Genomic DNA, 24,984 nt, shown 5'->3' with positions numbered 1-24,984 from the left:
TTTTAAAAATAAATATAAAGCAGCAAAATCCTTCATGGTTTGTTTGTTCATTTGTTTTGCTATTTTGCATCAATATATGATGCCTGGCCATCTCCATGGCATCTGTTTATTTAGGCCTGTACATTGGCCTCTTCTTCTTCTGTTAAGTCTATCCTTATTGTGCCCTGGGTGTGCTGTTTAAATTGATAAGAGGAAACTGAAACCATGGGGTATGGATGGACCGCCACCCACCTATTATTACATGATAAAACAATGATAGACAGCAGAAGGTTTATTGCCTCTTAATGGTAATATAGCCTGTATCTAGTCACCACCCTCAGAACAAAGTTTTTCATGCTTGGCAGGAATATAAACAAGTCCATAAAATATCATACTTCCACAGTGTTGCTCCCTCTCATCTCAATGGGAGTGTCTTTTCCCCACAAAGGGTATTTATACTGAACATATCTGATGCTTCCCAAGGGAAGCACATCTCTATAGCCATGGGTCATTTCACTCTATGCCATTATAGTCCAATGATGGCTCCCTCCTATGTAATCCTGGAATTTGCAGTTTTGAGAAGCATTAGTACTTTGGCTGAGTATTCCAAATAACACTCTCTAAACTGCAAATCCCAGGACTCCATAGGATGAAGCCATGGCAGTTAAAATGGAAAAATATTTCTGTGATCTATGATTTCGTGATGGGCAATATCCCAAAATGCTCAATGAGTGGGTGGGAGGGCAAGTTTATCTTGGCAGATTCCTGACTCTTCTTTCTTCTATATATTGTACATAGGTGCTTTGGCCTTAGCAGGATGCTTTGGCTCACAGGGACACTTCTCTGCATATTCCTGGCAGAAGGTAAGAATTTCCATGATGAAGACTATTTTTTTTCAAGCCATTTGTGTGGAGAACCGTACAGCAGAGATAAGGCATCTCCAGCCCAGGGGTCAAAATGCGGCCATGTTGATTTCCCATGTATCCTGCAAACATAGGTCCAAAACACACTGTAGAAATAATCCAGTTTGCGACCGCTTTAACTGCCCTGGTTCAGTTCTAGGGAATTCTGCGAATTGTAGTTTATTCTGGCATCAGAGCTCTCTGACAGAGAAAGTTAAATGTCTCACAAAACTATAGTTCCCAGAACCTAGTACTGAGCCAGGGCAGTTAAAGCGGTCCCAAACTGGATTATCTGCATGTGTTTTGGACCATAGTCTTTTATCTCCAATCTGTGATCTGAGAAAAGAGGCTTTTTAAAGTCCAGGGGGCTCTACTTTGCAGCCCAGGAAGCTGTCGTAGAGAATTGAAATCTGCTTTGCAGCCCATGAAACTGCATGACTGTAAAAGTCTCAAGTCTGGAATAGATAGGAACAACAACCCTAAAAGAACAAGACTGCATATTTTGAAATACTTGGCTAGCTGAGACTAGAGCAACATTGTTGTGCACTATTAGTTACTTCATAATGTAGAGCTAATGACTATGATGGTAGGCTGTAGCCTACAGAGAATCATAGGTCCAAAACACACTGCAAAAATAATCCAGTTTGAAACCTCTTTAACTGCCCTGGCTCAATGCTAGTGAATTCTGGGAACTGTAGTTTTGTGAAACATTTGGCCTTCTCTGTCAGTGATCTCTCATGCCACATTAAACTACAATTCCCAGGATTTCCTTGCACTGAGCCAGGGCAGTTAAAATGGTCTGAAACTGGATTATTTCTACAGTGTGTTTTGGACCATAGAATCATAGAGCTGGAAGAGACCACAAGGGCCATCTAGTCCAACTCCCTGAAGTTGCCATGGGAACAATACAGAAAGCGGAAGATGGGGAACTGAGGAATGTGGAGTTATTTTTGAGCTTGTCTACACCAGCCATAATACTCTGAGCTGCTCCTGGAGTATTCTGGCCCTGGAACTGCCCTGGATTACTCCCATTACCTCTGCACTCAGGTGGCTGTTTATACACACTGCACACTGCCAGTCACCTCTGTGATTTGCTGCCTCTGAGGGTCAGAAATGAGGCACCCAGCATCGATCACATGTCTGGGTGCCTCATTGTGACCTCAGAGAGAGGGACTCATGCCAGCAGTGATGGTGGGGGAGAGCACAGTGGGATCCATGTGTAAACAACCACCTGGCATCACTTTGGAGTGCTTTGGACTTTCCTGCAAAATCTAGAGCAAAAGGTGAATTTCTGTAATCCAATTTAGAGAGGGATGGGGCTGATTCGTTGCAGAACTGACCTTCCCTGGTGAAGACAGTTTGCACTTGAATCAGGGATTTGGCCCTGTGTTGTGGTGAGGGCAGAGGAAAACTAGTGTAATTGACCTGTGTAGACATGCCCTTTGGCTCCTTGGAGAAATAATAATCCTACCCAACTGTTTTCTTTGCAGCATCAGGGAATACAGCACCACGGTTTGACATGAACAGCTCCTTCACCCTGCCGGAGGACATGCCCTTGAGTGAGTGAAGGAAGGAGTGTTGACTCAGAATACAAGAGAAAAAGGCCAAAAAAAGTTGCCATGCATTTCTGGAACAGCATCTGGACAGCCTTCCCTAAACTGGCAACCAAGAGATGCAGCACTACTACATTACTACCAGTATCCCCAGGCAGTGTGCAGTTTGGGAATGATGTAACTTGTAATTCCTCATGTATGAGGACCACTAGCTTGCACAAGACTTTGAGAAGTTTATGTATATGCCCTTCGCTTGCATGTTCCTATGGGAACAGAGAGAGGGAGAGAGAGATTTACAGATCATATTTTTAAAATTCATACTGAGGCCAAGGAAAGGGCTAGGATGAGCAGGGAGATGAAGGAACCTGGAAGTGTTTTGAGACTGTTTCCCCTAGGTGAGGTATGACCTGATAGGAATGGCATGTCATCAGGGTTCAGCCAAGACATTTGCTGCCTGAGACAAACAGGAAATCACACAGATTGCTCCAAAAGGCAAATTGCCAGTGAAGTTATTTTTGTACCCAAGACAGAACATTGCAAAGTATCTCTCCCCTTCCTGGCAATAAAGATCCAATCATAACAAATAGTTATTTGCCTCACACTACCCAATGGTAGGGCCATCTTGGTTTTTGTAAAAAGTCTATATTAGAAAACATAGCAAACAAACAAAGAAAACATTACACATTTCTCAGCATACACAGCATGCAATAAATAAAATACAGTTTACAGTTTACAATATATAGAACGATAAACCATACATCATACAAACTGCACCACTACAGAAAATTTAAAATAAAGACTTCCAAAACCTGGTGTCCTGGAGATATCCTTCCTTATCAGTTTTAACTCCTTATTTATACATAAATTTTATAGAATCCTGTAGAACTTATCACATTATATTTATTTCAATGCAGGAAGTGGTGAAAGAAAAGTTGGAAAATTAATTTAATAAAATTTTCTATCCAGTGTTCAGGTAATTAATTTCACAGACACTTTGATTTCTAAACTTTTGACTATTTCACTTTACCATAAGACAAAGCTTAAAATATAAATAAACAATTCTGATATTTCCAATAAGCATACAGAGTAAACTTATTTTATCCTAGATTTTTATTATCAAGAATGGAATTTTATCATTTCCCCCCCTATTTATTTATTGGTAGAGGTTTTGACTTTGAATCTTATCAAAAGATTTCATCACCAGATTCCCTTCCTCTTCAAATTTTCCTGGAAGAATTAAATTTAATTAAGTGAATTAACTTGTCCATTTCTATTAAATCATACATTTTCCAAATCCAAAATAAAAAATTGGTGGGACATGATTGGTAGGGCCATCTTTGTGTGGTAGGGTCAAACCTTTGTGTCAGAGAGAAAAGGTGGCTATCATAAGGATGATTGAACATTATTACCTGGCCCCATTTACACTTAAAAAATAATCTGGGATGAATCTGGGTTGAATCCTTGTTGTTCAAACAGATCCAGAATGCACTCGACTGACTTTGGGGGGAGCTGGCAAAACTTCTACTTAACCTGGGATATTCAATACCAGTTTTTTCTCCATGTTTTTCTGAAAGATCTGCATCGATCTGGATCTTTGGCAGTGTGAATAAGCTTTCAAATTGATTTGGATTACTGTATTGTTCAAGGGAATGGAGGCGGCTTCATTTTATCCCAAAACGATGGCATGTATGAATAAGGAGTTTATCACATTGGCTTTGCTCTCATGATAGATGTGGGTTGTAACTTTAAAAAAGTAGATCTTATTGCATTACCCTGTTGCTGGGGAATAAGCAGCCCATTTGCAACCTGGGCTTCTCTGGGCTCTTCTTGCATCTTGGAAAGATGTGGCAGAAGCTCAGCTTACAAACAGGCTGCATACTCCCTGGTGACAGAAAAATGTGATAAAATCTGCTTTCTTAAAGTTACATAGTATCTCGATAAATTCCTAACAAAGGTGTTACAATTACGAGAACCCAAAACAAAACTGATATGCATCAGTGTGGCAATCTGCATCTCCTCAGAACGAACAAACAAAAAAGAATGTTAATGCCCCCTTAGCCTCATTAATCCCTCTTCTCCTCCCTGCTTTCTTATTGCAGGAGCCTGGGTTTTTAAGCTCGTGGCTGTGGATGCTGATCATGATGAGCTGTACTATACCATAGAGGGTGACAATGCCTACTACTTTGCTGTTGACCACAGAACAGGCAATGTGACATTGAATCGAAAACTGGATTATGAGGTAAGGATGATAAGGATGATGAAGGAATTTATCAAGCATGGGCAAAACAGCAAGCTTTCTTCCATCTGAACAGTTTATAACAGAGCTTTTGTATTTGGTGCATTTGTTGTATCAGTGTAGTCAAGATAAACCATGATGTGTTGAAACTCCTGTTCCTTTTTCTAATATTGGTATCAGTCAAACATTCTTTGCATGACTGTTTCTATACTTTCTGAATCCTGCCAATAGGTAGGAGTGGGCTGCATCTGCACTACAGAAGTAGTGCAGTTTAACACCACTTTAAACTGCTTAATGCTATGGAATCCTGGGATTTGTAGTTTTGTGAGATATTTAGCCTCCCCTGTCAGAGAGTTCTGATGCCTACAGATCCCAAGATTCCATGGCACTGAACCATGACAGGTAGCATGTTATCAAACTGTATTATTTCTACAGTGTAGATACAGCCTGGAAAGAGCTGAGAAAGCTTTTTAAAGTAATTAATCAGTTACAGCTGCAGCTTAAAATAAGAAGAGCCTTGATATTGTTACCATAAAAGTTTGTTACCATCATTAACTGCAGTGTTTGAAAAAGTAGTTTTGCTTTCATGTTTCTTTTAGTTATTTTTTTTTAAAAAAAACTCTCTAAATACTACACACTGTTGGTGTCTGATACAAAACAAAACTTTCCTTTTGTTCACCTCATTGTCTCCTCAAAAAGCACAACCAAGCAGGAGGCAGCAGCATGACATGCAACACGAGCCAACAGTTGAATCATAGCATTCCTCTTCCCCTATAGCTATTAGAGTAACTAAAAAGTTACCCTTTTACTTGAAAAAGAAAACTTTAAATACAGTGTTACTTAGTTATAGTCTAATTTTTGGAGAAAGGAATTAATTACAAGTAATTATTTGTAACCACTTACTGCCATGGTCTGTAAATGGACATGAGGATTCCTAGGGAAAATCTGTATGAGACATATTGGAGCATTACATACCGCCGCTGCTGTTTGCTCCGCGAGGGAGCTGCAGCAGCCAAACTGCGCGACTCCCTCGTGGAGCAAAAAAGAAGCTCCAAAATGGAGCTTCTTCCTGCGGCGTGGTTATGACGCCGTGAGGCACCAATGGCGCACTCGCGACGTCATAAGCACTGCGTGACATGCGAACGCACAGCGCCTGCTACATCAATATGGCGGCGGCCGTGTGGAACGGCCGCCGCCATATTATACGTATTGACTATGTACTAGGGTTAGGGGGGTGCGGAAGCACTGCCCCTTCCTAACCCTAATACGTAGTCAATACGTATTTTATGGCAGTTTGTAACCCGCCATAGAGTGACATACAAGCAGGTCTGAGTTGATACTGGATGTTACTTTAATTATAATCAGGCCCAAGAGTTATGGCAAATCATTTGATCAGTGACACAATTAGTTTAGTTGATCCCTCAACAGGATAGGAAATGGACAAATGTGAGGCAATCAATAGATAAGAATTCCCTGTTTCTTTTAGATTTGGAAAAAAGAGAGAGAGAGAGAGAGAGAGAGAGAGAGAGAGAGAGAGAGAGATCTCAAGCCAATCTGGTTATGAGGAAGAGGTATATTGATAGGAGGAAAGGTGTTGTCACGACACTTCATCAAAATGCTTCTGATTTGCATTTTTTCTTCCAGGAAACAAAAACTTTTCTTGTGGATGCTGGAGTGACAGACAATAAGAATGTAATGGTAAGTCAGGAAACCTTCTGGGGGGGAGATGGTGGTGGTGGTGATATACATGGGGTAGAGTTCTCCCATCGCCTCTCAAGTAAGAAGGGATGAGCAGCCTCTCTGGTTTTCAATTAGATGTAGCTGTAGCTGGATTAAGCCAAGATTGACCAAATCACTCCCTTGCTAAACCCAACTGATGGCTCAGCTCATGTTCTGGAAATCAGGGCAGGCTCAGTGTGTAGCCTTACATAGGGTAACCAGATGCAAAAGTAGATAGAACTCCTGTGCCTTCAGCTGTTGTTTTGCTGAGGGGATTTGTGTTCTTGCTGCTTTCCTCAGCCCTCCATTATGTTCTGTACAAGCTGATTTTTTTTCTTTTTACACAACTCTTAAAAATAGAGATGCTCTGTCCTTTGTATCTGGCTCCCATGTTCCTTTAACTTAGCCTTCCTCAGTTCTTTGGTGCAACTCTGGGACAGGGACGTAGCTAGGATTTTAGGAAGGGGAGGGTCCAGATTAAGTGCCACCATTATAATGAGGCTTGGGTGCGGCGGCGCAGCAGCACACACCATTCATTTTTCTAATGGGGGGTCCTGACCCCAAGAACCCCCCCCCTTGGCTACGTCCCTGTCTGGGATGCTGGAGCCCATCTGCCTAGTCGCTGACATCAGTATTCTCTTTCCTCAACAGGTTTATAAAAAACTCACAATCATTGTTACAGACCGGAATGACAACAAGCCAATCTTCCAGGATGAACCCTATTTCACAGATGTCCCTGAGGTATCTGAGCCCACCTGATTTCATTCCAAGAGTTGTTCTACAGACTTCTCTTCTTCACGACACTGTATCTTCTCCATGTGAACATCCCAGCCATGCTATAGGTTAAGGCAGGGATAGGCAGAAAGAGGAGTGGGATATACTGATTGATGTCTAGATTATTTGCAGTTGATCAGGAAGGCTCTCCAACTTCCAAATATTTAGGAATAGACATTTTTAGAGGTCTGTTCTTTAATAAGTTGCATACATACTTGTTTTTGTGTGTGCAAATTGTGCCATACTCTGGATCATGGTTTTGGTACATAATTGGTTATGTTCCCAGAACTACCATTTTGTATGTGGCTTCTCTTGGTGGACCTTGGTATTCCAGCACTTTTTTTTTTTTTAATGGAAGCACTCCTTTTTCTTATTTAAGGAATCTGAGCTTTCTGGGTGGATTGGTCCATTCTCTGTGATATTACAACCAATACATAAAGTATTGTAGCTGTGACAACCCTGTCCTGCATGTTGATACTGAGAAGCTCTGCTTCCTACCAAATTTGGTTAGCAGCAACAATGTATAATCCCACTGTTTGGTATTTTACCACAGCATTTCTTTGGCTGTTGGGAATAAGAAATGAAGGAAGGAGGCTGCATTCTTATGAGTTATCCCTTCAATGGAAATCAGAAATTACTACTACCTGTATAAGCAAGGAAAGATCTAGAAACATCTAAACTGAAGCAGTAACAACTCGTGATCTGCTAGAATCTCATAGTGTGTTCTCAGTAGCGCAGTTAGGTTGTTTTAGGGTCTAACTGTATGGTATGTTAAATGCACAGTGCCATGCTGGAATTTAGCTGCCTCGACTCCCTAGAGAATTGATGGGATTGTGGTGGTGGTCAATAAGTATAAATATTAGCAGCACCATGATAGCTCTTTCAACCTACTCGTGCAATGTACTAGTGCATGGAGCAGACACCAAGTAGCAGGTCCAGCTTTCCTCTAATGGACTCAAGGCAGCATGCGTGGCTCTCCTCCACTGGATCTTGAGAATAAGAACAAATATCTCCAATGTCCCAGTCCAATTGTTTAAAAATGATGTAGTAATCTGAGTGTTGGATTAGGCCTCCAGAAGATCAGGTTTCAAATCTTTGCTCAGCTGTGAAAACCCATTGGGCAAGTCATCTCTCTCAAAAGTCTAAGAGGAAAGCAATGGCAAACCTATTAATAAATCCTACCAAGGAAAACCCATGATATGTTGCCATAAATCAGTGTCAGTTTCAAGACACATAGCAATGACAAGTTGCTGAACTTAGTGGATCTGCTTTCAGGGTGATGGCTCCTATTATCTCCCCCCACTCACTCAACTGTTCTCAAAACTGGTTTGACCTCTCCTCTGTGTTTCAGAATACACCAGTTGGCTCCCCAATCTTTAGAGTTGTGGCAGTGGATGATGACAGCGCAAATGCCGGCCGGGTATACTATTCCATTGAAGAAGTGAGTGTTGCATGGTAGAGTGAGCAGTAAGTAACAGCCGCTTTATGGCAAATGCACTGGTGCAGAAGTCTCCAGTGTAGCACCCATGAATCCCATGACACTGTCTAGGCTTCTTGCCTCTCAGGTGCCATCTTGGTTTCCAATAATGCCTTTGTGCTCCACATGGTCCATGGAGAAATATTTAGGGGGAAAAACAGTAGCAGGGTGGAGCCCAGCACTTCATTCTGAGATCTTCAAATATGAGGAAGGATATTAAGTATTTTAATAAATTTTGATAAATTAATATAGTGTGCCCAGCATCTCCTCCTAATAAAGAAAAATGTATGGAGAAGGGGAACATTCGGAAAGGCCAAGGGAGTGGATGGGAAGGAGTGAATAGAGTGTTTTTCCTGTATGATATGTTTGCTTTCTCTGGGGTATTTGTGTGTGGCCACATGTAACTGTGGCCCTTATCAGATGAGTCTGGAACTGGGGGTCTTCAGCACTGGGCGGTTCGAATTCACGTTATTTCGCACAATACCATCATACCTTGGAGCCCCTCCGAATTGGCAGGATTCAAATTGGCCAATACGCATCGCGCGAAGTGCATTCGTGCAGAATGTTTGGTCACACGGGTGCCAACATGAGGATTGGCCGATTCGTATCGGCCCCCTCGCACATGCCAGTGGTGCCCTGCATGGGTTGCGACCTTAACGCTTCCGGGGTGAAAGGGGAGGTCACGTCATGACAGCCCGGTAAACAGCTGGAGAGCCAGCTCATGCACATTAACAATCGCGATACAACTGCCCTCTCTACATTCCCTCTGTTTCCTCTACATTCCTGCTTGGTTTTAACGTTAACAGTACCTCCCTGCAACAAATTAGCAATGCCCGGTGTCTACGGTGTGTTGTGTGGTGAGGTGTGAAATATGTATTTCTGGGGGGGGGGGGACCAGTTCCAGCGGCTCAAAGAGGCTGGATGGCCATTAAGTAAATGGGGATGCTTTTTCCTCCTCCTCCTCCCGGCTTGGGAGCCAGCAAAGCTGCACATCCCAAGAGGGAACAGGCGCGGGGCCGTAGAATCGCGGCGATCGCCGCCGTTCCAGCGGCTCCCGCCGCTCTTTCCCTCTTGGGATGCAGCTTATGCTGCCTCCCAAGCCGGGAGGAGAGGAGGAGGCTGTCGGAACACGATTCCAGCGGCCCCCCGCGCCCTTCCCTTCTTGGGATGCAGCTATGCTGGCTCCCAAGCCGGGAGGAGGAGGAGGAGGCTGTCGGAACCACGATTCCAGCGGCCCCCCGCGCCTCTTCCGTTTTTGGGATGCAGCTTATGCTGGCTCCCAAGCCGGGGAGGAGGAGGAGGCTGTGCGGAACCACGATTCCAGCGGCCCCCCGCGCCTCTTCCCTTCTTGGGATGCGCTTATGCTGGCTCCCAAGCCGGGAGGAGAGGAGGAGGCCGCTGGAACCGCCCCCCCCCCCTTCCCTGGAAACCGGCAAGAGGAAAGACCCACCGGAAGTTAAAATTGGAATCTGGGGGTCTTGCGATGGAATTCAGGACTGGGTGGTCACACCAGAGCCATTCGCCATGAGATCGAACAGAGCCCCAATCCAGTATATTGCCAATCCCCTTATCAGCGCACTGGCCAACACGCTCCAAAAAGAGGAGCCAGTACATTCAGTTCGGCACTGGCGCATTCACGTGAGTTCGGATTGGGCCATTCGAATGCTGGGATGATGGTATTGTGCGATATAACGTGAATTCGAACCGCCCAGTGCTGAAGAGCCCCAGTTCCAGACTCATCTGATAATGGCCTGTGTGTGTATTAGCTAGGCTGTTTGTGTACAATGGTGTGATATGTGTTTTCTCCCTGTGTGTGGTTTCTCTGCTCTTCCTCACCAGATAGCCTTCTGTGGAACACATATTTTGTCATGAAATGTGGTGGCAAATATGTGATTTAGCATTTGGGCTCAGATTTCATTTAAACACTGGTTCCAGTTTTTTTAGTCAGATTACTTATCATTGATACTTGGCTGTTTGCCTTTAGTGAAGTCACTGTTGAAACACTATGGCCCCAAAAGAGTTTGGGATGTTAGATCAAATCTACCTCATACTTTCATTTTTGGGCAGGTTACTTTTCTCAGGGGCTGCATCTACACTGCAGAATTAATGCAGTTTGACAGCTCTTTAACTGCAATGGCTCAATGCTATGGAATTCTGGGAGTTGTATTTCTGTGAGATATTTAGCCTTCTCTGTCAGAGAGCTCAGGTGTCACAAGAAACTAGAAATCCCATGATTCCATAGCCATGATGTCAGTCTGCATTAATTCTGCAGTGTGGCAGCAGCCCCAGACTCACAAGTTTGCCCTAGGGAAATAGGTGCTTTGTGCCAATCAAGATAGTCATATTGTGAATGTCTGTCATATGCAACCATTCTGAGCATTCTCTCAAAATTCCAGATGTACTCAATGGTCTAAAAAGGTTTAGGATTTCTGATCTAGAAAGTGTCTTAGCCTGCCCAGATATCAGAAGAGGTATTTTAATTGGGGATTAATATATCTGATAAATCAATGAGCATTGTTATTATTTTTCACCAGCAAGCCTAGAACATCTGTAGGACTTTGCTAAATAAACTCTTTCACGAGACAGTGTTTGTTCATTGTGTTCTGTCACATTTACTTCTTCTGTATCATCTACAGGTCAATCCAAACAATGTGGAAAATCACCAGCTCTTCAGCATCCTCTACAATGGCACTGTGGTGTTGAATGGTTCTCTCAGCTACAATAACAAGAGCACCTTTTACCGGATTAAGATCCTAGCCACGGTGAGGCTCAGCCAGTAACAAGCACAAAATAAAAGATTCAGAGAGAGGGGAAGATAAATTATTCCTATATTTGCAGTACAGTTGTCCTTCTGTATCCACGGAGTCAATCATCCACAGCTTGAAAATATTATATATATATCATATATATTTAATATTATAGATATTCAAAGAAAGGAAACTTTGATTTTGCCACTTTATATAAGAGTCACCATTTTCCTATGTCATATAATGAGACTTGAGCATAAATGGATTTTGGTATCCATGGGGGTGAGGTCCTGGAACTAAACCTCAGGGGATGCCAAGGGCCCACTGTATGTCCAGAACAAGAGAGAGTGCTAGCTACTATGGGCAGGACAGTGGCCTCTAGTGGCATCCATTGAACAACTCTTCAAATTACATGGGGGCAAAAGGGCTTCTGGTCCACCCTTACTTTTTCTGATGCCCCTCTTAAGTAGTGTTTTTGAAAACTATTGGGATATGATTTGGCTGAAGTTGGAGGAAGCTAGGGTTGAGACTTATGTATTTCATCAATGGCTTCCTTACCATCTCTCTCATAATTCAAGCACTGAATTAACCAAATTGTCTTTTCAAGGAATAAGATTTACATTGTAAGTAGTACATCAGTAGCTATTTTTAGCAGTGCTTTCATGCCCTTGCCTTTTGGTTTTCTACCTTTTTAGTTGCATTAGATGATTCATATGCAGTATTTGCATTTAATACAACTAACAATTTCATTTCTAAAAGTCAAAAGAAAGTGGTTGCCTGCCAGGAGGAATTTTATCTTTAATGTGTGAACAATATTCTATAAAGAGGGCTCTCTAGGGGTTGGGCAAATTGTCCCTGTTATGGATGGGGATGGGACAAACTGGCAAACTTTATTTATTTATTTATTTATTTATTTAAGATTCTCCTAAAGGGAATGAATGACATCACAGGCTGATCTTGGTCATAATATTCTAGACTATTCAACCATTTGCTACTGGCAGCTAGCGCTGATCCACAGACTCAATGGGATTTATATACATTTTATCTTACCATTCAGCAGTTGATTAAATGGAACCTCTCTAGCAGAGACTAGCAATTGAATTTAGGACTTTACTGAATCCTGTTGCTGAAGTCCCCCCCCCCTTTACTCATTTCTAGAAAAAAAGCAAAGGAAAAAAGGCATTAGTTTTACATTTTCCAAAGCTTATATAAGACAGAACTCAATAAAAGCTTATAAAAATACCCAAGAACTCAATGAGGAGGTTAGCAAGAATATAGTTCCTACATATGGGACAATTTTCATTGGAAATCTCCTTTTAAAACAAAGACAAGTATATAATTTAAAAATAAAGAAAAACATTTTTTTAAAAGGGGGAGAACGAGGAAATCAAGAGAAGGCACCAATATATACACAGAATTTCAATTAAAATTTAACTGGTGAATTTCAGAGCTTGTGCAGAGTTCTTCTGCAGAGAAAGAGGTCTGAGAGGGAACATATTTAGACTCTTGATTTAGGTGGTTCCTAGAAATAAACTGTGGATGAACCTGCACATGTTTGTAGGCGGCTAAGGCCAGCAAAAACCAATCTCTAGCCAAAGGCAGACCATTTTTTTTGTCTAGAGGTGCAATATGCCCCTTTCCTGGTGTCAATGATCCTACCAGCTACCTGGAAAATTATTTAGAAGCCAGGTCTACCTCCTGTTTAATTTTTGTTTGTTTATTTAGAGACAAAAACCAGGATATATGCTTATTTAGGCTTCCTCTCAGGAATGTGAAATCTCAAACACTCTAGATGGCACTGTTGAGATACATCAGATTTAGGTGCTTATTATTACAATATTTCAATGGAGCGGGTATTTTTATTGTGTAGGTCAGGTAGGCAACATGTTTCACACAGTCAGCTTGGGCCCCTATCTGTTCTCTATGTTCCTTACTGTCCATCTCTCTCTCTCTCTTTTTCACACCCACACCCACACCCACACCCACACATGCAAGATTTGCAACTTTTGGAAGCCTCCAGGACCAACAACCTCCTTCAAAATAAGGAAGGCCTCCTATGCCTTTTTCTACACACACATCAAGGGGGCACTAGTATGAAACTGGAATGGACTTCTGGTTTTGGTTTCTGGAGGTGGGTCTACCCATGACATGGCCTGGGGGGGATGAAAACTGTCCCTCAGATCCCTGTAACTTGCCGTCCTGGGAAAGGTGAAGAGTGGCAAGAAGCTCATGTTTGTTTGTTTTAAATCTACAGGATGGTGGGGGATTACTGAATGGTACATTTATCTATCAGAACAACACAGCCTATCTGTCTGTGACAGTTGTTGATGTGGCTGACCTGGACCCTCAGTTCTTGGGAGAGCCATACATAGGCTCAGTACCAGAGGACTGCTCACCGGTAAGGAATATATTTGGCTCTCTCTGAGTTTACCTACAGATTACAAAAATCTTGAGCTTCTGCTATAGCAAAGTTGCAATATCATAGCCTTTTGTAGGGTGGGCATTGTATGATGTTTCATTAAATTATTACTTAATGTGTGTGTATTTGGCTGCATGTTGTGCACTAATAATAATAATAATAATAATAATAATAATATTTTCCTGCTTCTCCCACTGGATCGAGGTGGGATTACAACCATAAAACCACATACAATACAATGGTATCTAAAATACATATTATAAAAAATAATCAGTTAAAACTTGAATCAACAATACTAATAAAAACAGCAGTTACAATGTGCTGTTCCTATCAGAAGTGGGATTTCCTCCATTTCTTTACAGATGGTCGGGTGGGTATGCCCGCCTGAAGAGATCCATCTTTAGTGCCTTCTTGAAGGCATCTAAAGTGGTCATAAGATGGATTTCCTTTGGTAAGTTGTTTCATAACGTGGGGGCCATGGCAGTGAATGTTCTATGGGAAGTTGATATTAATCTAGTCTTTGAGTATTCTAAAATAACTAGATGTTGGAGACTGGTCTACCTCCAACTTCCTCCGTCTACAACAACCAAAAGAAATATTCTGTTTCCACAAGAGGTTATTTTAATTAAAATTTAGCTTTCTTTTGTGATTTTGTTTGTTGTTTACTACTGCTTTTGTTTTTTACTCTTTTTCTCTTAAATAATTTATGAACATATGTTTAGAGGCTGAAATAAACAAATCAGCAATGGTATAAAATAAATTACATCCAATCTTATTTCTATCTTAGTTCTTCTACATTAACAATATTTCTTCATATATCTTGAGATAATTAAGAAGGATCATAGTCAATGTTGGTTCTAATAAAGGGTTCAGGGTGGGAGGCAGCTGGGTTAAGTCTTTAACCACCCTGAATAGCTCATCTGGACGAGACTCTGCTGATGCAATTCGTGTAGCATAGAAAGAGTTCTTTGCTACATCTATTGCCACTCCATAAGAATCCAATGAGTTCTTATGGCGTGTCTTGTCAGATAACCACTGATGTTTCCGCCAGCGGCGCTCTAGTCATTGCGCAGCCCACTTCATTTGCCTACGATTTTCCGTATACCAAGTTTTTTTTATTAGGAGCGGGCTGGAAAAGACGCTCAGGAGCGATATTGTTTATGGCCCTGGTAGTTATTCCAGGTATCAACCAGGGCTTCAACAGAATCGCCGTCGTTCCCAACCATAAAACCCTCTAGTGCTTCTTGGAACCTTTTGGGTTCCATCAGCCTTCGAGGGAGGACCATTTTAATGGGTCCTCCACCCCTGAGGGGGATTTGGATTGAGGCCTTAGGCTTCTATTGGTAGACCAACAGAATCCCCAGACTGTTGCTAGCCTTCAAGGTCAGGTAAATAGACTCAATGTACTCTGTTTTCCAGCCCAGTTTCCTGGTCAAAGTGATGGTGCTTTTATGGACCACGGCCAGTCCTCCCCCTCGCCCACTTTCCCTGACCTTAACAGCATACCCAGCTGGGAGAGCTTTGAACCAGGTCACACTACTGTCCTCTCCCAGCCAGGTTTCTGTGAAACAAGCCAGGTTGGCCTGCTCTTGTTAGAAAAATAGATTATATGAGATTTGTTCTTTACCAACCTGGCGTTACAAAGAAGCAGGGTAAGGATCTGTGGTATGGTTGAGATGACCCTCGGTTCTTTTGGGCTAATAGAACGAGTGGAAGGCAGGATAGGTTTTAAATATCGATCTTGTCCTCCTTTATATTTCTTACTCACTGTATTAATGCTGTATCTCCCATTGCCCCGCACTACTCTAATCGGCATGCCATGATCAAGATTAACTTTTTCATAATGACCTCTTTTATCACAATAATGCCCTTCCCGCCTCTATTCTTGTCATATTCCATTGGTATTAAATTAAGAACCATGGCAATGCACATGAAAGGCCTATAGGTGGTATAAATTGGGTCTCGATTGATGTCTTGGTTGGTCTAAAATGGCTAAATCAAATAATCTAGCTGTTAATCAGTCAGCTTCCTATTGTGCTATTGCCAATTTCAGACGATATTGATAGACAATTGTTGTTTTTGGGGAACTGTTTAGGTAGAATATTGATCAATGTTCCTGTCTCCACTTATTTTGAGTCCTATTTACCACCCTTCTAGTATGGTGTCCCACTAAGCCTCTCAGTGTTCATTGTCCTCGGTGCTGGGCGTCTTTGGGGGAAAGCCAGCAGGCTGGCTTTGGAGGTGCCGCTCCCACCGGCACCTCCCTGCTTCGTCTCCCAGCGCTGACGCAGTGGAACTGCGCTGAGGTGCTCAGGTGTCTCTGTGCTTTTTGCGTCTGGTGCTGGGCGCTGGCGTTGGGCGCCTTTGGGGAATAGCCGGCAGGCCGGCTTTTGAATGTGCCACTTCTACTGGCACCTCCCCCCTCTATCTCCCAGCACTGGCGTGGTGGAACTGTGCTGAGGCACTCAGGTATCTCTGTGCTCTTTGCATTTGGCACTGGGTGCTGCCATTGGGCATCTTCAGGGGAGAGCCGGCAAGCTGGCTTTTGAAGGTGCTGCTCCCACCGGCACCTCCTCCCTCTGTCTCCCTGCGCTGGCACCGTGGAACTGTGCTGAGGTGCTGAGGTGCTCTTTGTGTCTGGCGCTGGGTGCTGGCGTTGGGCATCTTTGAGGGAGAGCCGGCAGGCTGGCTTTTGAAGGTGCCACTCCCACTGGTACCTCCCCCCTCTGTCTCCCGGCGCTGGTGTGGCGAAACCACGTTGAGGTGCTCAGGCGTCTCTGTGGTCTTTGGCATGGGTGCTGGGCGCTGGCGTTGGGCGTCTTTGGGGGAGAGCTGGCAGGCAGCTTAAAAGCAACTACAAAACATAAGGGCTACAAGGGCGTTTTATAATCGGGAGCCTCTTCTGTAGCTGGGCTGCTGTTGTTGCAGGGCTTCCTCTGCCTCTTGAATACTATTGTCTTGAATACTATTGTTAATCCCAGCTATAAGAGACCCACTGAGTAAGTGGTAACGTAGTAAGTTAACATTTATATACACTAAAATAAATTGATTGAGATATGGTACTTTAGAAGAGTGTTGAGGATACTATGGGCAGCCAAGAGGACAATGAAATGGTTTGTTGAGCAGATAAATCCAGAAAAAGCCAAGATGGTCAAATTGAGGATGCCATACTGTGGCCATGTCATGAGGAAGCACAAAAAGACTATAATGCTAGTAAAGGTAGAAGGCAGCAGAAAGAGAGGAAGACCACACACCAGATGGATAAACTCAATTAGGGTGGTCATGGGCATGAAATTACAGTAACTGAGTAGAGCAGTGGAGGACAAGGAATCTTTCATGCATAAGGTCACCATGGGTTGGGGACTACTTGAGGGCACTTAACAGCAGCAACAACAAAGTCTACTGAATCTGGGAGAACAGTAGGAGTTGGGCCTATCTCTGTAGCAAGTATGTGGTCTTTAACCTCACTCTTCCCATCATCATCTAAACAGGAAACTGTGTCTTTTAAGCCAAGAATTAAGAAAGCCTAACTTGCAACTGAGCCAGAGTGAGAAAGGAAAGAATGTGATGTCACTCATGCTGTGAGCACAAGTCACATCTTCTTGAGGCCTGTACCAGCTGAGCTCCTAATATTTAATACAAGCCATTGTACACAACCTGGCATGCTGTGAAAACTCTTGGGAGCTGTTTGCACACCATTACTGGCTCACAACTCTTCTGTCTAATCCTTTTTCATACTGGACAGATTTGAGGCTTCAGTGAGGACACAAGACTGACATTTTCTGCCCAGCACTGATAATCACACAGCATGATTGGCATCATTAATTGTGCAAACAGAGTCTTTCCTGCCCCCAAGGGCAGCTTTCAAGTGGCCAGACAGCATTGCTGTTGTTGTGTGCTTTCTAGTTGTTTCCCACTCATGGCAGCTCTAAGGCAAACCTATCATGGGGTTTTCTTGGCAAGATTTGTTTAGGGGAGGTTTACTATTGTCTTCCCCTAAGACTGAGAGCATGTGACCTGCCCAAGGTCACCCAGTGCATTTCATGGCAGAGTGGGAATTGAACCCTGGTCTCCAGAGCTGTAGTCCAACACTCAAACCAGTATGCCACACTGGCTCCCAGAACATCATTACCAGAGCTATATGTTGGAGATTGGGAGTGGAGAAAGAAAGGGTGGAGCCAAAGCAGACCAAGCTCCTGTTCTACAACTGCAATAAGACAGCTGGCATTGTATTCTCAGATTTTGCAGCTGTGTGCTTCTGGGTGCCTTCTGCCCCGTCACCTCATCTATTAAAAGGCTGTAGCAGAATGGTTCAGGTGCTTAGAAGCTGCCTGGGTCATGGGCTGGATGTTCTGCAAGATGGTACTGAATAACTCTTTCTGCAATGTCTGAAAAGGACATAACTCCAGGTTTACATCATGCGCATACATCAGCAATGGGATTCCAACTAGTCTGTTATCTTGGCTCAGAGTTCCAATCTTAAACTAGCCTTTCTATTTTTGCTCTTAACAGTAGCTTAACATGTAGGAATGAGCAAGTGACAACTTTTTATTTCCACTGATTAAGAATCCAATGTTTAGTCTGTACTTGCAAAGAGTGATTGAAAAGCTGGTAATTATAGTGACGGTAGTTTTCTTTCCCTATTTGCTGTGGGTGACACAAAGCAATAGCAAGTAGCAAGTACATTTCTATACTGCTTACCAGTGCACTTAGGCACTCTTTAAGCAGTTTACAATTGTAATCTAATTGCCCCCAACAAGCTGGGTACACATTTTAGCAACCTCGGAAGGATGCAAGCCTGAGTCGCACTTGAACCCCTGAGTGGTATTCAACTCACAACCTTATGGTTTGTGGATGAGTGGCTGCAGTACAGGCATTTAACCACTGTGCTACCAGGGCTCTAAAAGCAGGCTCTACTTTTACACGAGGCTTTTCTTATTCTAGGGTACATCTGTGATAAAGGTGTTTGCCATTGACAGAGACAAGGACGTGAATGATATCATCTATTACAGCATCACCAGTGAGTAATGGAAGGGTGAGGGAGTTGCAGAGGGATGAGGAATGTGCTAGCAGAGGAAAGACTTAGGCTCCTGTGGTCTAGTGAGTGTTGTCATGAGTATAAATGGTTTGCAAAAATGGAGGGGCAGGTATTCAGCTTGATAGGACCAGAACAGAAAGGCAAAAGTGAGGTACTGAAAATGGGAGGCAGAAGTGTGGCTAGAGAATGAAGTATATAACACAATGCATTACTTTAGATCCTTTTTAGATCCCAGTGGAACATTGCTCATTTTCACTGAGACTGCTGGCATAATCAGCCTTAAAAAGTCACATAGGCTATACCTGCACTGCAGAAATGATGAAGTTTGATACTACTTTAACGGTCATTGCTCCATCCTATGGAGTTGTGGGATTTGTAGCTTGTTGTGACACCAGAGCCCCCTGAGAGAGAAGGCTAATTATCTCTCACATTACAAATCCCAAAATTCCATAGCACTGAGCCATGGCAGTTAAAACTGTGTCAAACTGGATTATTTCTGCAGTGCAGATACAGCCATAAACATCCCATTCCCACCACACGTACTCGCAGTGGAGTCATACCCATCATACTGTCTTGGTGACCAAAAGTGTTGTCAGTGTGAAAATCCACGTCATTGTCCACTATCCTTCATGCTGTCCAAGGTACCTTTCTTTCATCCCACCTGCCCAAAGCAGTGGAAAATCTGAAGTAGAAGTGTCTTAACTCCACTTTTTAAATTGATGCTTTGTCTCTAGCAAACACTTTACTCAGCAATGCCTTTTCTTATAGGATACTCTAACCAATGTCCCTTTAGCTGACCAGGGCACCTTCGCCTACATTCTTTATTTGATTGCTGCAGTGCTAACTAGTCCAGTCTGTCTGTCCTGTCTCCTTCTTCCAAGAAGCCATCCTGTCTTCTGCAAGACAATTCTGCTCCACTTCTTTGTTCCTGTGATAAATGCCTCCAGAACTGAATTGTCACACCATCAGGGGACGCAGGTGACCCCAATTTCAGTGCATCAATGAATCCACTCTGGGGTTTAATCTGAACCTCAAATGAACTGAGATGCTAAACCTACTTGAAGGTTCAGATGTTTGCACTTTGGGAAGCTTTTTAAAAGTACAAAGCAGATCTCTACCTCCACCACTATCAGAGCCACTTGGCTGCTCTCCACCAGAATCTATACTGTGCTGAGCAGCTAGACCTGGAAACCTCTTTCTGCCTCACCCCAAGTCCTGAGGAAAGGGAAGACAGTGGCCCAGTTTGAAAGCATGAGACGGGGCATTAAGAAGATTGGTCTCAAGGAGAAGTAAATCTCCTTTGTTTGTGGAAGTGTGATGGGAAAACAAGTCATAGGAATCTTCTGGAGCTTGGAAAGTTACATTTGTAGATTTCCTCTCCTTCCCAGGAAGACTAATCTCTGCCTTTGATATGGCTGAGGAGGTATTTTTCTCTTTCCCCCCTCTCTTTTAGATACCACTAGCTTGTTTACTATCGACAATATCACAGGGGTCCTAACTGTGAATGGCAACCTGGACCGAGAGGGTGTTCCGGGTGAGGAGGTACAGCTCCAGGTTGTGGTGAGTAGCTGACTAGTCTTGGGAAGTAGGAGGTGTCCCACACTGACAGATGGCAATCTCTTGTTCAACGCCTTAATTTGTCTGTCTTGCTCCAACACTCAGGCTCGAGAAAAAGACCTCAACATTTACCACCAGGTGGCACAAGTCAGCACCATTGTGACCATCCGGGTCACGGATATCAATGACAATACGCCTCAGTTCTATTGGTGCACTGCATATCCTACTTGCAACTTCACAGGGCCTCCAGAGACTAACTTCACTGGTGATATTGAGGAACATGCTTCTTCCAGAACACCAGTGGCCAATCTCAACATTGTGGCCTATGATCCTGACAAGGTGAACAGGGGAGGAGAGATTGTCGAACTTCCTATGGGTGGGATGCAATGCCACACCAGAGTTAAAAGGAATTATAGTCTGGAAGAATATTTTCTGTCTTCTGAGTATCCAAAAGCTTGGGAAAATAACTGTAATCCAGAGCTTGGAAAAGTAAAATTTTATTGGCCATGCTGGCTGGGACCTATAGTAAAAAAGTAACTTTTCCAAGCAATGCTATTATCTCAGATTTTAATTGTCAACACCACCATTAGTGGGCAAGCTTGCAGTCCTCACAGATGGAAAATTGTTGGAAACAGTCCCAAATTCTGTTTCCTCTCACTACATTTTAAAAGATACCTCTGAACTTATCTGTACTTCATTTGTGCAATTCTTCAAATGTGCTGTAGGGACTTTATTCTCAATCTCCTGATTCATTGGTCAAATCAGGGCATTCACACTAAATGCTAGGACAGACAAACACAATACACTTGCTAATGTTTCGGAAACCTTATTGTTATCTTAACTGTTTTGTCACTGGGAACTTTTTTGTTCCATCTGATCTTAATTACTTTTTTTGAATGCTTGCTTGTACACTCCAGAATGTATGCTGAAAATTAATTTAAGCATCTCAGCTAGTTCTATAAGAACTTTCTAATGTATTTGTATATTAATTTATTGCCACAGTGCAAATCATGTGGTCCTCCAGAAATGGTTGGACTCCAACTCCTAGCACTAGTGTCAGTAGGGAGATGTGGGGAGTGCAGACCACACCGAGTGAAATTAATGAGGGGGGTGACACCACAGAAGGAGAGTGACAGCTGGTAAACCCCCATCCCATCCCTTTCCTGCCAGGCTTGACTCTCAAGCCCGGAAGGGAAGGGAGGGAAAAGGTCCGGCACCCCCCATACCTGGCCTGCGCAGCTTTACTTTACAGTAAAGTCATGTGGAGCAGGGATGGAGGGGAGGGCGCCAGGCCCTCTTCCTCCCCCTGCCTCCCCGGGGGCTTTATTCTAAAGTAAAGCTGCATGGGGTGGGGGGGCTCTTTTGGCTCTGAGTCTTCATTTTGCTGGGTGGTAACAGTTGATTCCTTCTGCCTCACAAATTCTGTTGAAAGCTTCATGCTTCTGAGTTCCCCTGCCTTCTTTCCCAACCAGGGTTCCAATGGCACCTTCCAGCTGTCCTTGCAGGGTCCAGATGCGTTGGCTTTTTCAGTGTCACCTCAGCAGATTGTGAATGAAGGGGCTGTGCAGGTACTAGTCAGCAGCCCAGGTCTTGTGGATTATGAGGAGACACCAACTATGACTGTGGAGGTAAGAGAAACAAAAAGCTAAACCCATTCCCTCATGTTGTCCTGTAGGAAGTTTTCTTGCCAAGAACTGAGACCCACATTCAGCAGCTGAATATACTTTCCCTTCAGGTCAACCTCAGTCTGGGAGAAATAGGTGAGAAATATGACCATACACACCAGGATCTATCTTTATGAGGATTTTCTTCTTCTGCCAGGCTGTGTGGCAATAGTGGGCTTAGCAAAAACTAATCCTATCACACTACATTATTATAGCCTTATGATTCAACTTTAACTACTATGTGAAGTTGAAGGCTTTCATGGCCAGCATCCATACTTTTTGTGGGTTTTTCAGGCTATGTGGCCATGTTCTGGCTATGAACATGGCCACATAGGGGCGGAGCTTCTGTGAGTCACATCTGTGAGTCACAAGGGGGCGGAGCTAGCAGACTAGCTTTATATACCAACTTCCAGAGCCTTCCAGAGCAGTCCGGCCAGAGAGAGGAGAAGGAGAGGAGCTGCTTGGCAGCCATTTTGAGACCGTGTGCTTATTGCTGAAGGGGAGGAGCTTCTGTGAGTCACATCTGTGAGTCACAAGGGGGCGGAGCTAGCAGACTAGCTTTATATACCAACTTCCAGAGCCTTCCAGAGCAGTCCGGCCAGATAGAGGAGAAGGAGAGGAGCTGCTTGGCAGCCATTTTGAGACCGTGTGCTTGAGACCGTGTGCTCATTGCTGAAGGGGAGGAGCTTCTGTGAGTCACATCTGTGAGTCACAAGGGGGCAGAGCTAGCAGACTAGCTTTATATACCAACTTCCAGAGCCGCGCGCCGTTAGAGTCAACAACTCTACTCAAGTGGCATCAGGTTAGAATCAGATATTGAAATAGAACCTTGCCTTTAAATATCAGATAGCAGCCAGGACATTCCTTTAAAGTCGTATTCCCAGTAGATTGACTGTTATATTCATTACTAAAGACTTTGCAGTATGGACAACGAGGGATCTGCTGTAGTCACCTGCAACTCTTGTGGGATGTTTCTCTTCTTGCCTACAGAAGTCGAGAAATTCACATGCACCAAGTGCAAGTTGGTAGCACTCTTGGAGGAGAAAGTGCAGCAGCTGGAGTCAAGAGTAGCTACACTTCAGCATATTAGGGAACAAGAGGATTTCCTGGACATAATAGAACTAACCATCTTGGATGAGTACCATGCAGAGGAAGATGCTAGGGTGGAAGAGGTCACTTGCCATACACAGGAGGCAGACAGCTGGAGGAATGTCACAAAGAGAAGTAAGCCAAGAAGGGATTGTTCTGGGAGCTTGCAGCTAGAGAATCGATTCGAAGCTCTTTCCCTTATCAAGGAGGATGAAGAAGAACAGCATGAGCAAACTTCAGGGACAGAGCAGGGGAGCCTGAGAGTCCCACCCGAGGGAACAGTCGCTGCTAAACCTCAGAGGAGGCGTGTGGTCGTAGTGGGGGACTCCTTGCTGAGGGGTACAGAAGCAGTGATTTGTAGGCCTGACAAGATGTCTCGAGAGGTGTGTTGTCTTCCAGGTGCAAAGATCCGTGATGTGACAGAGAGGCTGACAAGACTGGTCAAGCCTACTGAAAAATACCCCTTCCTTTTGGTCCACGTGGGAACTAATGATACTGCAAGACACAGCCTTCAGAACATCAAAAGGGATTACGAGGCGCTTGGTAGGAAGCTGAAAGGAATGGATGTACAGGTTGTCATCTCATCTCTTCTGCCAGTTGAAGGGCATGGTCCAGGAAGGGAGAGGAAAATAGCGGATGTGAACAACTGGCTTCGCAGATGGTGCCGCCGAGAAGGATTTGGATTCTTCGATCATGGGCTGCGGTTCCATGAGGAGGGACTTCTTGCAACAGACGGGTTGCATCTCACGCCAGTTGGAAGAAATGTTTTTGCCAACAGTCTCAAGAACTTGATCAGGAGAGCTTTAAACTGAGTTCCGAGGGGAAGGGAGACAATATTAAGGAAGGCGAAAGGGATGGCGAAAATAGTCAAACTGACATAGAGGAAACAAGAAAAAAAGTGCAAGGACCCAACAGTGGGAGGCAAAAAAACTTGCACAGGCAGCAAATAAAAGGGAACCATGGTCTGCAATGTCTCTACACTAATGCACAGAGCATGGGAAATAAGCAAGATGAACTCGAACTCCTAGTACAACAAAGCAAATATGATATAATAGGCATCACTGAAACCTGGTGGGATGAGTCTCATGATTGGAATGTGGAAATAAAGGGGTATAACCTTATTAAGAGAAATAGGCCAAACAAGAAAGGAGGAGGAATAGCACTATATGTCAGAGATATTTACACCAGTGAAGAGATCCAGGATCCAGATGGAGAGCATCTGGGTAAAAATTAAAGGGGAGGGAAACAACAAGGATGTTACGGTGGGAGTCTACTACAGACCCCCAAGTCAGACTGAGGAATTGGATGATATCTTTCTAGAACAGATGACCACACAGTCAGAAAAGAGAGATGTAGTAGTGATGGGCGACTTCAACTATCCTGATATTTGTTGGAAGTCAAACTCAGCAAAATCCTCAAGGCCTAGCAAATTCCTCACTTGCCTGGAAGACAATTTCATGGTCCAAAAGGTGGAAGAGGCAACAAGGGGGTCAGCTATTTTAGATCTGATCCTAACCAACAAGGATGACTTGGTTAATGGGGTGCAAGTGGTGGGATCATTAGGTGGAAGTGACCATATTCTCCTGTAGTTTGTAATACAGTGGAAAGGAGAAGCCAGGCATAGTCAGGCACGCATCCTAGACTTTAGGAGAGCGGATTTCAGTAAACTTAGAGAAGTATTGAGGGCGATTCCATGGTCAGAAATACTAAAAGATAAAGGAGTTCAGGACGGATGGGACTTTCTCAAAAGGGAGATACTGAAGGCACAATTTCAAACAGTTCCAGTGAGAAAGAAAAATGGGAGGTGTCTCAAGAAACCAGGATGGATGA

General features: G+C 43.6%; 1 protein-coding gene across 8 annotated transcripts in view; it reads left to right on the top strand.

Annotated features, from left to right (window-relative positions):
• Positions 1–24,984, top strand: part of CDHR2 (cadherin related family member 2) — a 60,281-nt gene that overhangs the window by 12,687 nt on the left and 22,610 nt on the right. For all 8 annotated transcript variants that reach the window (XM_042453481.1, XM_042453484.1, XM_042453482.1 and 5 more), the window contains 12 exons: positions 778–842; positions 2,372–2,440; positions 4,534–4,673; positions 6,315–6,368; positions 7,041–7,130; positions 8,515–8,604; positions 11,277–11,402; positions 13,642–13,785; positions 18,751–18,826; positions 20,298–20,404; positions 20,507–20,740; positions 21,874–22,029. In XM_042453481.1, coding sequence (XP_042309415.1) covers positions 797–842; positions 2,372–2,440; positions 4,534–4,673; positions 6,315–6,368; positions 7,041–7,130; positions 8,515–8,604; positions 11,277–11,402; positions 13,642–13,785; positions 18,751–18,826; positions 20,298–20,404; positions 20,507–20,740; positions 21,874–22,029 — 1,332 coding nt within the window. In that variant the 5' untranslated portion in view covers positions 778–796. The remainder of the gene's footprint in view (positions 1–777; positions 843–2,371; positions 2,441–4,533; positions 4,674–6,314; positions 6,369–7,040; positions 7,131–8,514; positions 8,605–11,276; positions 11,403–13,641; positions 13,786–18,750; positions 18,827–20,297; positions 20,405–20,506; positions 20,741–21,873; positions 22,030–24,984) is intronic.

Source organism: Sceloporus undulatus, chromosome 2 (assembly GCF_019175285.1).
Source record: "Sceloporus undulatus isolate JIND9_A2432 ecotype Alabama chromosome 2, SceUnd_v1.1, whole genome shotgun sequence".
Classification (NCBI taxonomy): domain Eukaryota; kingdom Metazoa; phylum Chordata; class Lepidosauria; order Squamata; family Phrynosomatidae; genus Sceloporus; species Sceloporus undulatus.
The sequence above is the reverse complement of the archived record's forward strand: the minus strand, read 5'-3'. Positions and strand labels throughout refer to the sequence as shown.